The sequence below is a fragment of the Limulus polyphemus genome, unplaced genomic scaffold, assembly GCF_000517525.1.
Source record: "Limulus polyphemus unplaced genomic scaffold, Limulus_polyphemus-2.1.2 Scaffold594, whole genome shotgun sequence".
In the NCBI taxonomy this organism is placed as follows: domain Eukaryota; kingdom Metazoa; phylum Arthropoda; class Merostomata; order Xiphosura; family Limulidae; genus Limulus; species Limulus polyphemus.
The window spans coordinates 473,782-489,225 of NW_013666204.1; the positions used below are offsets into that span (position 1 = coordinate 473,782).

Below are 15,444 nucleotides of genomic sequence, written 5' to 3' on the forward strand. Positions count from 1 at the left end.
ATTAGTTATGTTTTAAAACATATAATTAAAAGGTTTTAACATTTTAAAATGTACATCCTACTTTTCATCCATTCTCAAGGCTTAACAATATTACATGCTGAATGAAAATTTTGCTGAAGGGTTGTGCATATTTCCCAAAGATACTGTAATATGCCTTGAGGGCACCATTGACTTGTGTCGAGATGAATAATAAGTGGTAAAGAACAAGACAGAAGAATAAAACATTAAAAATTAACTATATGTGAAAAGGAAAATACCTGAAATTACAAATTTAACAAAAAAATATATTAAGATATTCTATTTAATGTTTTTTTTTCTATTTCCTAATTTTAATTATTTCATTGCATTGTACATTGATAATAATATCTAGAGTTAGTGATATGGTTGAGAAAATGAAAAATAAGATATAAACATTTACCTTAAAAAACTTTTCATATCCTTTTGTAGGTTCTAGAGATTATGCAAATGAAATACGAAAACTATAAGATGAAGAAAAGTATTTTTATACTTAAAATTAAAATCACCATACACTCAATTTGTTAATAGTTTTAATGCAAGTAACTACAATAGAAAAATAACATTTTTAGTAAAAACACTTAATTATAATAATCTCATTCTTTGTGTACAAGATACTTAACAAAATCATTGAGAAATCTCAGAGTTGTACAAATGAAATTTGCAACTCGATTTCAACAAATTTCACGAGCCCTCCACAAAAGGGTTAACTAGAATATATAAACTTACATCAGTAAATGTATTTGATTATTTTAAACAAAGCTGAACAAACTTGAAGTAATAATGAAAACCATAATGTCACTATTTTGTTTACTGGATAACTGAAATGAGTGGAAACTCTAGTTTATTATTTTTGTTACATTAATCATAATTTCAATTAATTGATTAATCTTTGTGATGCTAATCAATGCAGTCAATACTCAGAGGTGATTGAGTTAATCATCCAGCTCTAATTAAGGCTATAAATTGTATAAACACTGCAGAAACTAACAAAGCTTTATGAGTGACTTAGTACCTGACCTTTCAAAATGATGTTAGATCAAACTGAGAATTTTGATAACAATATTCTTGGTGAAAATCAATTCATATCTAACAAATATACTTGTTCACAACCTAATCATTTGTACATTTAATGGAAATTATAGTTTGTGTAAATATATTTGTCTGATTGTCATGGAAAAAGTAATGGGTCCTTCATATTCATACTTGTTTTTTGGGTATACATAGACTACCCTTCTTTTATTCTCAAGGTTACCTTAGATCTTTCATAGATAATGCTCTTCTCAAAGCCATTACCACTATTTCTCAGTTTTCATGGATGGATGGGCAGAATTCTGTACAGTAGGTGTCTGTGACTATTTGGCAATAAATCTCAACAATAAACGAACAGCACACAGTCCACTTGTTTTAAAATAATATATATATTAAAACAATCCATTTGTATACACAAATGTTCGTTACACAGTTGGTTATCACAGTTAAATCCAGAGTTTTAAATAATTCTCCTTTTTTTGGCAAAGTCCACATAGACTGGTTCAGTTACTTTAAAACATAATTGACAAGACAAATTCTTCTTTACTCTGTTATTACAATACAATCTGTGTTAATTTCACTTTAAAACTCGTCACTATAAACACCTTATGGCTATGCTCACAATATTATGATGCTGTAATACTCAATCAATACAACAAGAAAAACTTAAAAGGTTCTAGTAACATGATAGAATAATACAACAAGTGCCAGTTCACAACAAATGAACTACATAACATATGATTCCTACACAGTTACATAAACACACCTGTGATAAACTATCGCTTCTAAGCATAATTGAGTTTAACACTTGCACTGAACTTAAACTTAAACGGTCATGTATATCTAACACCATTACTAATTTAGAATTTGAGTAAACATTGTTATGTATAGCTTCATAGATATGGAGTAGTTCCAATGTACGGACACCTTTAAAGTGTTAACTGGAGATTGTGGGCAGAGCCTTTAACCCATTTTTCTGCATTGTGTATAAGGCCTATGACATACCTGTTTGTATGTATGTAGCGTGCATTAGAATCTACTAACATTCTTTCTTAATATCCCAAAAGAGATGTAGTTGCCTAGACAATGCTTATAATGTATTCTATGGGAATATTTAAGTTTTGTAATGGTTATATGTTGTGTATATCATGTGTCAAAGCTCGTGTAGCTACCACATATGTTCAGTAGTATAATGTTCTTTCATAGAGTTTTGGAAAAAATTCTGGAACTTCTCCAGCATTCATTGCTTTATTATTGCAGCTGTATATTGTTGTTTAGTCAGGATAAACTTTGAAAAAAAATAAAAGGATCAACTATGCTTTCATTTATACAAGAGGTTTCCTTCTCTAATACCAATAAATTAAAACAGGTAATGTCAGCAAATCCCTAAGATTTATCCCAAATAAGTTTTGAATACTGTATATCTGTAATGTATGCACTGCATGTAGTTATATCAAAGTTCAATAATTTACATAACTGAGAGCAGTAGCCTGAAAGCTTTACTCAAGTGATTTTTAGTGCTATTAAAAGATGAATGAATATAATGTTACAAAACAAAGAATTCTACTTTGAAATCATAAACAACCTGTTTTAGTGGCAAAAACTACATCATTACTACTACATACATATAAACATTGCTGTTGTAATGAAGCTGTTAAAGAAATTAGGTACATTTTGACTGATTAAAGAGGATATTTCATCAAAAAAACTAAATGTAACATTTGTTGTTTGGTGTATGAATTTAGGGTAGCATTGAATGATGTTATATTTATCTGTTGGAAGTTTACCTTCAGGAATACATTGTGAGTAGCATTACTAATATGAATTTGTAATGTTGTGAGAAGGTCTTTTTCATTTAAACTTTGATAAAAACTAGTGTTAAGTAACTTTCATTCAGCTCAGGGTTCCAGAGAGTTGTAGCTACTCTCTTGAAGGCTAGTATTATGACATTTGGGTCTTGCTTTCAAGCTAGAGATGGCTTCACATTCATCTTTAGAGTTGATGATGTAGGATTTGGAAAGTTGAAATTTCTTGTTTGTTCACAAGATCAAGAACAAATGGTAACAAACAAAGAACACAATTGTTGAAGATGACAGATTGATTTTTTATTCCCTCTTACTAATTATACCATCTTTCTTGAGTTTTAACAAATATCTACTACTTTGATCAGACTTTAGTTTCTTGAATTTACTTTAATCTGCTAAGTTATGAACTTTAAAAGTTATAATCAAAACAATTATAAATTTCAACACTGTTGCACTTTATCCAGTTGTAAAATAACAATTTGACTATTGTTTTACAATTTCTTTTTAGGGCTTCCATTTTTTCTTTTTATATTAATGTATATTTGATTAAGCTGTAACTATGACTAAATCAAGTTTTCATAATGAAAAGGACACAGATTCATTGCTTGATCTTTTCTGTTTCATTTATCAATCAGAACACTGGGGACTCCTGTTAACCCTCTTGCTACAAGTTGGTCAAGGTGTGCATGTCATAACTATTTTATGGATCTACATTCAAAATTTAAACTATATTATTAATTAGCTGGAGTACCCCTCCCCTGGATGGAAGTTATGTAAATTCATGATTAATGAAAGGTTGTCTTAGGACATGATAAGTTGCTTACTTTATATGTAATTGTAAAAAATGCAAAACACCCATAAAAACTGCAAATTTGCATGTATCTCCGGATGGAATCAACAAACCTTCATGCCAAATTTGGTGAAGATCCATCAACTGGGGATGAAGTAGTGGTAAAAAGTGCAAAAATGCGCATGAAAACTGCAAAACTGAAAATTTGTATGTATCTCCCCATGGACCCCCATTCCAAATTTGGTGAACATTCATCCACAGGAAGTGAGGTAATGGAGAAAAACACAAAAACCTTGCAAGACTGAAAAGTTTTATATATATCTCCTCATGGACCCAGTGAACCTCCATTCCAAATTTGGTGAAGATCCATCCACAGGAGGTGAGGTAGTGGTAAAAAATACTCATAAAAACTGCAAAATACAAAACTGGATGTGTACCCCTGCATGGACCTAATGAACTTCCATACCAATTTTGTTAAAGATCCAGCTCACATTATGGTATTGAAGTACATAATGCACAGACTACTCATGAGCATACCTCATAAAGATACTGTTATTAATATTATTATTTATTCTAATTCAGCTAACCTAAAAAGTTTTCAGTTTTTATATTTTAGTTACTTTTATAATAATAATAAATAAAAAATACACTTGAAAAACAAGAAAAAAGTACCTATCTGGGTCTTTTATTTTTTGCTCTCAACTGTCAATGAAACTTAACCCTACTTTTTTATACTAATTGTACTACTGCATTAAATATTTTTTTATTTAATTAAATAATGCACCAAAGAACACAGAATAATAGCATGCAAAAAGGAAACAATGTTCCATAACTATCACAGTTTTTCTGGCTTTCAAACTGTATGACAAAAGCCATTAGAAATTCAGCTAAGCTCATCAATGCGTTTCCCATGGGAATGAAGTTTGAACTGGAAAGAAAATAGACAATTATCTGTACAGACAACAATGTAATATAGTACAACATTTGATAGAGAAAACTTTGGCTTTCTATTGGTTATAAATAATTATAGCCTTAAATATTAGAGAGAAGTGTTGGCAAGTTCTGAAAGAGAGGATGTGACAGTTGGGCATGGCAAGAGGAGACTGATTTTCTATTTTATGGCTCTGTAACTAAATAATATTGAAGATTATGTAAATTATGTACTGCAGACACAATCATTAAGCATTTGTTAGATCAGAACCCTGAGAATGACAAGATTACAAATTCAGGAAGTAGTAGTAATACTGTCATTGATTATTTTGACTCAGTAGAGGAGGAGAAAGATACTGCAATTATGCACTTGGTAATTTATGATGTTCCATATAAGAACCAATAACTGAGCATTTCCAATAGTCAGAGTACTAACTACCTTAGAAGCATCAATCTCTGAACTGCTATGGCTGAAATTAAGGTAGATCAGTAACTGGGAAAACTACAAGATTAGAAAGTTTAAAGTATTTGTGACTCTTGCTATCTGAACTGTACAGGGGAAGCTCCACAATGATCATTGGTAGTTTGTTCCTTGAATACATCTTGTTGATTATATAACACTTAAGTTAATTGTTGTGTTATGAGTAATTGTGAAGGTTTTAATACATAAAGGATGACAAAAGCCCTTCTAGATCTGAGCACATTTAATGATAGAACTCTATCTTTATACTGGAGTAATATAGGTATGGTTTAGACTAAAAGTGATTTTGTACAAGAAAAATATAGAAGTTTGCTCTTGATTTCATTTTGTGAATCATACTTAGTGTTAGGATTGTTCACACCTAGGTGGCAGTGTGTTACAGCAGCTGGGGTTATTGTATTGTAAGTATTGTGTGGTAAGTATTAGCTTGTGTGTACTATATACCTAGCATGTATAGCTCACTAATTTGATAATTTCATGTATACCAAGATACATACAGATATATCTACACTCCCTGCTCTGAATCTAAAGGTGATAAGAAGGTTTCTGTGCTCTTTGTGGACTGTGCCTTGTCAAGTTATTCATATTGTTACATATCAAGATGATTCATGTAGGTCAGTATATTCTATGACCATTTTGGTGCAGATTTCATAGAATAGGTGAGAACATTGAATGTTTAAAAATGCACAATAATTTATTACATAAAGTTAAAAGTAAAATATACAATTAAAAACTACATGTTTAGTGGGCAAAGCTCCACCATCTTCAGGAGACCATAAGAAACACAGGAAATTTTATTTTTTATATCAGCAAGTGCAAGTGTATAATTTCCATATTATGGCAATGAGACATTAATTGATTTTCAGGAACATCTCAATTCTATCAGCCCTACAATATAATTCACTTTAGAAGTGGAAGAAGGGGGCTATTTAAATTCTTTAGATGTTTCCATGAAAAGAAAGAATAGGTTTCTGTCTACTTCGGTATACAGAAAACAGTTCTTAGTTACCATGCCACCACACATAAGATCATGTCACCCATTGTCACAAAAAATGTCTTCTTTTTCTTCATTTCTCCTTAGGGCCATTAAAGTCTTCATATAATGAAGATCTTATGTTTGAACTGTATTATTTAAAATATATAGGTATCGATAGAAGTTTTAAACTGTGTATTGTAGATAGGATTTATAAAAAACACTGTAATAAATTAGAAATTTCAGAATACACCAAACTACAGATAATAAGTAAGTTTAATAAAGAAAGAATATGTTTGCTGTATGTTCTGCCACTCTCAACCAAAATAGGCAAGGTATTTATGAAAAATATGACTTGTCTATTATTCTTTACTCCTAAAGTAAAACCAATGAATATCATTAATGGTATTAAAGACAAAATTTAATTAAAAGATAAATGTGGAGTATATAAAATCTCTTGCAGTTGTGGCTTGAATTGTATTGGACAAACAACCAGAAATTTGAAGTTTCGAATTAATGAACATGAAAATGCTGTCAAAAATTAAAAACTAATGACTCGGCTTTTGCAGAACACGTGGAAAACTCTTTGCATAACATTTAATGGGGTAGGTTAAGCTAAAACATGAATTAAACATAAGAGAATTTCTTGAAATTATTAAACATAAAATGACTTTGAATAGATATCTAAGTTCAGGTGTCACAGAAGTGAATTTTAGGAAGTCTATTCTGTAGAAGGCACTGTATAATATACAAATTATACACATGGAATAAAAAATAAAAAAATAAATTTCCTGTATTTTTCTGGTCTCCTGAAAGTGGTGGAACTTTTACCACCAAACTATGTAGAGTTTTTAATTGTATATTTTAATTTTATACAATAAGTTATTGTGCATTTTTAAAAGTTGTATGTTCTTACTTATCTTATGAAGTCATGTAGGTCATCTGAGACAATGTAAACATGATCTTTCAGTCTTGGTTTAGAACACCTGGTTTTGGCTTTTGATGAAGTGTACTTGAATATCATATTCCTTTCATTTGGTAATAAGGTATATTCACAGGTTCAATGGTAGTTTAGTATTAAGCAAACTTATCAAAGGAATGGTTTATCATGTGGAGGTGATGTACTGTTGATTACATGTGCATGCTAAGAATGTACAAAGTGAACATATAGAAATGTAGAAGATAGAGCAGGGCAATTTAATATATTGTGATGAGCAGTGATTACATTTATTAATGTCACATAAAATAATCATTCTATTAAAATTATGTCAGTTGATCCAAATTAATGTTTCCAGTTATTATTCTAACAGTCAATTAATTGATTGTCATGAAAATAATCAACTAATCAAAATTAGTGTTTCCAGTTGTAACTGTTTTCATTTATTCCAACAGTCCATTAATCAGAATTATAATTAAATTGATTTTCATGAAAATAACCAACAAATCAAAACTACTGTTTCAAGTTGTAACTGTTTTCATTTATTCCAACAGTCCATAAATCAGAATTATAATTAAATTGATTTTCATGAAAATAACCAACAAATCAAAACTACTGTTTCAAGTTGTAACTGTTTTCATTTATTCCAACAGTCCATAAATCAGAATTATAATTAATTGATTTTCATGAAAATAACCAACAAATCAAAACTACTGTTTCCAGTTGTAACTGTTTTCATTTATTCCAACAGTCCATTAATCAGAATTATAATTAAATTGATTTTCATGAAAATAACCAACAAATCAAAACTACTGTTTCAAGTTGTAACTGTTTTCATTTATTCCAACAGTCCATAAATCAGAATTATAATTGAATTGATTTTCATGAAAATAACCAACAAATCAAAACTACTGTTTCTGATTGTTACTATTTTAGATTATTCCAACTAGCCAAATAATCAAAATATTGTCCTGTATTTTTTTAGAGCAAAGCTACACAGGCTGGGAACACTATTTTTTCTATTTATTTGCAGGTACCATGGTTTGAGAAATACTGTACTAATTGATTAATGGAACTGTCTTTTAATCACTTAGCAAGTACCACTAATTGCTCAGCTCTAGTGGAAGTTTATTATGGGAAGTGTGGTTTGCAGGTAGATAATGCAGCATACTGAAAAAAAAAGAAATGATTTTCACATTTTTGTACTTTTGTGATTAATTAATGGTAAAACTACTCTGAACTTAACATCACTCTTTGTTTGATGCACAAGTTAAACATCTGCACACTATTGGTAATTGCACACTCACAAAGTTTTCTAATAATGATCCTTACCTTTAGGCGGTGGAAGGCACTATTGGGGGAAATGCTTACCAACATAGTAAAGTGAATCAGTGGACCAACACTATTGTGGAACAGATCCTGGGGCATGTCACTAAACTCAACAAACCCTTCAAGTACATTGGTAAGTTAAAAATGGTTGTACTAAGAAATATATTTCATGGTTCAAGTTGGTTAGTGATAGTTGTCTCTGGATATGTTTGTGGTTTTGGTTTCATGTTATAAATGCAAACTTAATTGCTAAGAATGAATTGATTTATGCACAACATAGTTATCTTGGTTATTGCTTTATAGCATATGCCAGTAGTTTTGGTGGAATTAAAATTTAATATATGTATCTTGAAGACTTAAGACTACTGAAATTTAGGAAAAGTAAATATATCATTTATAAATATTATGTCTCGGCTATTTCTAATGTTGAAATTTCTATGTTAAAAAAATGGTATTAATGCTCTTTATGTTTGCTGTAATGACTAACTAGGAAATTGAAATTCAAGGGTTTCATCCAGTTTAAAAGATTTTATTTCTTGTCCTACAGCTTGTAAAACTGACTTTAAATATTATAATTGTTTACTGTGTGTGTGTGTTTTCAATAGATAAGTATGAAAACACAGAAGGGATACTAATTCTATTGTGTATGTGCAAACTAGCTATTATTTAGGCACTGAGTATTAACATTTATTACAGAAAAGTGATCATAGATCTTGTTGACTGTTTTTAGGTAAAAATAGTTACATAATTAAATAAGAGGTGTAAATGCATGTTGACGTATTCAAGATGTATGGAGAACTTGCATATCTTTCTGATCTTACTTGCTATTTTGTATAACTTGTGTTGTTGAAGTATATATCATTTAAAGTTTTAGTGTGGTTCATAGAAGAGATAAAGTCAAGTTTCTTCTTTTTTTCATTATATTTCTACAGTAACTTGTGTAATAATGCAGAAAAATGGAGCTGGACTTCATACTGCAAGCTCATGCTATTGGGATAACACTACAGATGGTATGTCATTAACAGAATTTTGTTTTTTTGTATGGAGCTGATGTAATGTTGCTTACATCCACATAATGATGTACAAAGTGAATATGTAGAAGGAAGTATACAGAAGTTTAGTACAGATGGAGGGAAAGATAAACAGAAGCATAACAATTTTTTAAGATTTAGGTTATTTAGAAAATTAGAGGGAATTTAGGGAAGTCTTAATTTTTGGGATATTGAAGAAGCTACATCATACTCATTATTCATCATACAGAAGTCTGGCTTTAAAAATAAAACACAGAGTACAATGAAAGGCAAATGTATACCATGTGACATTTTTGCATGGACCAAACATAACTGGTACATACAGAAATCTCTAAGCACTTAATAAACACTAATTCTAAGGAACTTATGACAACAAAATTTTTTTAATAGAAATTATCACCTATGTCTGAATGTTTAGGGTATTCTAAGTATTCTATTGTATGATTTTCTTCATTTTTATTATATTATTATTTATTTTGCCTAATCTAACCTTAACTAATCTAAAGAGATCCATATTTTTATACTTTATTTATAATTGTAATAATTAAATAAAGTGCATTATTTTATTAAATAAAAATTATTTAGTGAACTACAACAAAATTTTGTGAAGATACACTTAATATATTAAAAGTTTTTAGTATCTAAACTATAACAAGTACAAAGTGGTCATGTGGTCAGTCAAATCGACCGAGTGCATGTTGAGAGAGAAAATGCATGGTTAATAATTATATTTATACGTATTGAATCAGATATAAATGAGGATATGTAGGCGTAACTGTATGTGTACACTTATATTTATATATAAAATGATTTTGTGATGTCAGTAAGTCAGCAATTGAATATTCAAAATGACATTTTATTCCAGTGCATGATTCATACATGTATATACACAAAATGTACTTGCTAATTGTTGGATGCATAGTAAAGTGTTTATAAATGAGTCATGTAAATCATCCTGCCATTCATTCCATTTATAGGCACTACATTACATTTGCAACTGATTATATATATAGCATTGGTTACTAAATGTCACAGCTCAAGTAAATAACCCATTAAACCTATATTATGCAAATATTATGAATTGAATGCATACAGATGGTATTGTTTTGACTGCTTTTGTTGTATATATGATTATGTGGTATAAAAATATAAAGGCTGATGATCCAAAACATTTGTCAATAATAGTGATTTACCCTTAATTTTCTGTGCAAGCTGTTCAAGTTCTACAAAATGTACTTAGAGCATAGGAAACAAATATTATGCTTGAGTCTTTGAAAATATGCATAGACATATGTAATTATCTGAATGTTTAGTGAAATATACATTGTGTTTAAAATATCACTTTTGTATTTGAAATTAAAGCTATGTATGTATGCAAATTTAAGTAATTTATTGACTATCCCTTCATCTATATCATTGATGTAAATCAAAAAGAGCAAAGGTCCTAAGACTGAACCCTGAGGTACCCCACTTGTGACATTAATCCAGTTTGACTGAACTCTGTTTATAACAACCCTCTGCTTTCTTCCATCCAGCCACTCATCTATCCAATTTGCTAACTTATCCTCCACACCTATAGAGATAATTGTTTTTACAAGCCTTTTATATGGACCTTGTCAAATTCTTTCTGAATGTCTATATATATATCAAATCTACATCTGTACCTTCATCTACATAAGCAGTAACCTTTTCAAAGAATGTCAAAAGACTTTCCCTTAGTGTAACTATGTTGACTATCCAATAAAATTCTAATCTTTGTTAAATGACTTTGCAAAAGCATCTTTTATCAGACTTTCCAAAACTTTTCCCGCAACTAATATAAGACTAACAGGCCTATAATTACTGGGACAAATTTTACCATCTCCCTTGAAAAGAGGACAAACATCAGCCAACATCTACTCCCCTGGCATCTGCCCACTAATCAAAGGTTTACAAAAAAAATAGTAGTAAGTGGCTCACATATCCAATCCTTAATCTCCTTCAAAACCATTGGGGAAATGTTATCTGGCCCAGGAGCTTTATTGTTCTTTAAACTTCTTTTTTTTCTTAACAAGCTCAGAATTAATGTCTTCATCTTGTTTCCATCCAGCAGCTGTTTAGGTTGAGGAATATTGCTTAAATCTTAATTTGTAAACACTGAAGAAAAAGTAGAACGTAATAATCCAGCCATCCCATAACACTGGCCAATGAATCATTTTCATCAGATATAATTATAGGTGGGCTAGATAGCTCTTGGGATGCTGATTCCAAATCTGTTGTTGGTTTTCCTCTAGCATGTCAAGTTTTCATTATGAGACTGATCAAATTTGAAAAGTTATTGCCTTAATTATAATTTAAGTTGTTGTACATTCTTTTTTCATAAGTGTGTACTGTATAAATTTAACCAAGTGTATGGTGTATATAACGTTTATGGGAATTATTCTGAAAAATAAATAAAATTGTAATATTAATAGCCTATTATGTAATTATTACCTAAGTTGTGCTGAAATTAACACCAGTTATTTTGATAACTAGAACAGAAGACAGATTTGAAAACTGGTCTAGAAAAGTGTGTTTTGATGAGAGAAAGCATTTGATTTTGTCAACCAGTGTAATCAAAATATATTAACCTTCTGGTGTCGTCCTTCAATGACCCTATTCCCATTCTGACATTTTACTTATTGTTAATATATTTGAAGAAATATATGTATTTTTTACATTTTTAGCCAACATTTTTTCCTAAATTTTTTGTTTTCTTAATTTCCTGTTTGACCAATGCTCTTGAGCTAGTATAGTTCTGTATATCTCACATCATTGTAGTGAACTTAGACTTCTTGTACTTGTAATGCTTTTCGTTGATTTTATCCTTTGTGAGCCAACCTGGTTTTTTACTTGTAGCCACTCCTTTTTTTTTTCTTTTTGTCTATAAGGAACATGTCTACATTGAATATTCAAGAATTTATTCTAAAACGTTTTCCACCTTTGATCAGTATCTTCAACTAATTCAGTTGCCTAATTCACATAAAATAATTCTTATCTCATCTCTTCAAAATTTGCTTTTTTGAAATTTGGACCCAGAGTCTCATTAATCCTTATCTCCATATGCAGGCAAACCATCAAATATAATTGAGCAATGATCACTTGCACCCATATTAGTATTTTTATCATTAAAAATACTGAATTTATAATACAATTTTTCATTTACCTCATCTATTTGATTGGGTAGCTTATAATAACTGCCAAGTAAAAACTTTCTATCCTTTAAAAAGGATAAAGCTAATGTACATAAACATTGCAAAACAGCTGTAATAGACTGTAACATGTATAATTTTGACCTTTTGAGTATAATAACATTGATATTTTAATAACATATTTATTATTTACAGTAGTGTGTATTTTATTTATAGCAATTCTATGTAACTATTTTCTTGTGTTATATTTTTGCAAGTTATGTATTAGTTGACCTTTTTATTATGTGTATTATAGGCAAATATTGATAATAACATTCATAAACTGTAGTTTTCTTATCATAAAGCTAATGTACATAAACATTGCAAAACAGCTGTAATAGAGTCATTGTTAACTTGATGATTTATCTGTATTATTACAGGTAGTTGCACAGTGAGGTGGGAGAACAAGACTATGTACTGTATTGTTTCAGTTTTTGGCTTGGCTATTTGAAAGCTGATATTATATATACCAGCATGCTTACTTTATGAGAGGGACCTTCATTCTCTACATCATATATATATGATTCTGCTATCTCAGTTTGTAACTACAGATTGTTTTTTTGTAAAATTTGAACTTCTTTCTGGTATGTACTATGATTGAGATAAATTTATTTGCAGTTTCCTGTAGAAAGGCTAAAAATATTGATGCTGTTTCAATTGTTATTATAAAAAGTTATGTTGGATTCTAGTTTGATAACAGTGCTAGTGAAATCAGCATACAGTTCATAATCTCACAGCATCTTTTAGTAGAAGTTACAGTAAGTACTACTCAGGAAAAAAGTATGTGTGTTACTAAACTTAATATTTGGCAATTAACTTCAAGTTTTTTTAAATATATATATATATACTGTAAACCATAAGTGTGCCACACTGATTAAACTTTTTTTGGTGGTGGTGGGGCGATGCAGCTATTATGGGTCTTTGGTTTAGATACAAAAGCTGACAAGTTTTCTGTTGGTCCCATATGAAAACCATATGTCTCCTTGAGAACTTATGACTTGGATTTGTAGAAATCTGGAGCAGTAGTGTTGTACACTACATATTTTGTTGTCAGCCTATTATTAGTAGGCTATTTCTTGATAATTTAATTGTGTATGAATGACTAAAATTTATACCCAACAGTAACATTATTCATTTTAGAAATTTCCATTATGCTTTATTTTTTGGCCATTGAAGAGTCCAGCTAAATGTCATGTTTTCACCAACAGTTTGTGATTTTCAATTTGTTAAATTTTGCATTAACTTATCTTAACTGAGTATGTATTTAGCATTTAATTGACTATCTTTATTTAATCACCCATTATTTTATTGTTTCAACATCGGTTTTAGTATTAATTACAAACTAGTGTATCATTAGCTTTTTGTAACTTCTAATTTGTAATGATAACTTATGAATGACTTTATATGATATTAACCAAATAAGCACACACAAAATTATTAGTCAAATATTAAAGTGAATGCTGGTTGCTTCCAAAGTCAGTGAATGGTGTGTAGACCCTGTATTTCTGTATGTTCTTTCCTGGACTGGGTTCTGATTCAGTTACCATATTCCCATATGGGATTACTTGTGTGTAAGGTGAAATGTTTTCTATATTCAAGATTACATTTTTCACATTTGAAATATTATCCTACACAAAAAAGGAAATTAGTATTTTGTCAGCTAGTAATTTTTAGAGATGTGTAATGGTACAATAATCATTTTTGAGACTACTTAGTTTAGAAATTTTTAACCTTTAAGTGACAGCTGAATTTCCTACAATTTAGCTGAATTTATTTTACTTTTAATAAATAATTTACTGTAAAGTATGTATTATTTATGTTATATGCCTTAAATGTTACCAACTAATGAACTTTTAGTGTGTTAGGTTTTTTTTACTCAAATGCAAGAAGATTAGTACAAGTAAAATAAAAAATATGGTTGTTACACCCAATGTGTTTAGGTATTGCCATCACTTGTGTTTTTATCCTTATCTACAAGTTGCAGAAAAACCTTTTTCACTTTTGGTACTTTAATTTTCAACTTCTGTTTCAAACTATGTTGCATTAATTTAGAGATCAAAGGGAATGCTAGTAGTCAGTCACAGTTTTCTGATATCAGTGTAAGAGCAGCTATTGGGATGAATTGGTTGAGTTTTATATCCTTTGAGACAGTGTCTTATAGATACATGTATCAGATGGTACAAACATGACATACTGCTTTAGGTAGATAATGATTGAATTTTATTGGTGCATAAATGTATATTTTTTGACTATGCATATACTAAAATACGAGTTAAAAACTTGTTTTTGTATAGTGATCTTGAACGTAATACTGATGTAATCAAAATATATGCTGTGAAATAAGATAATTCATAACTGCTTAAATTCAATTTGTAAGTATAAATGATTATATTTTGAGAAGTTTTCACTTCCAATGTTTTGAAAGAACAAGTATCTTTTATGAATATAATTTTTGTAACACCAACTATTTCATAATCTAACATATGTTTATTGTTCCTTAGTTTTTAAATAGTTTTGTTGTTGTTACTAAAAAAGCCAGTACATTTGTTAAGTTTAAAAGTGATTCATGTTACAAAACTTTTTTTTATATTTATTATTTTTGCTTCACTGAAAAGAAAGTTCAACTGTTAGTTGTTTTGTCATTTAAACATGGATAAATTAATGTAAAAAGAAACTTACAGACTAAAGTATTATAGTAAAATATTTAAGGCTTTATTAACCCACAAGGTTTCCAGCTTTTTAAAGAGCTCTCTGTCAATACCAATTTCCGTATGTTTAACAGATTTGTGAATTTACACATTGCAAGTAGACAGACTTAATCGAAGATTTGATTTATACATTATTGTTAATGTGAACATTAACAACAATAAGTGTATCATCTTGTGATTTCTCACATGATTGATTTGTATTTT

General features: G+C 29.6%; 1 protein-coding gene across 1 annotated transcript in view; it reads left to right on the forward strand.

The window, feature by feature from the left end:
- Positions 1-14,463, forward strand: part of LOC106459334 (dynein light chain Tctex-type 1) — a 31,084-nt gene extending 16,621 nt beyond the window's left edge. Inside the window, exons 3-5 of the mRNA XM_013918955.2 lie at positions 8,302-8,425; positions 9,225-9,302; positions 12,913-14,463. Coding sequence (XP_013774409.1) covers positions 8,302-8,425; positions 9,225-9,302; positions 12,913-12,983 — 273 coding nt within the window. The 3' untranslated portion in view covers positions 12,984-14,463. The remainder of the gene's footprint in view (positions 1-8,301; positions 8,426-9,224; positions 9,303-12,912) is intronic.
- Positions 14,464-15,444: the final 981 nt, after the last annotated feature.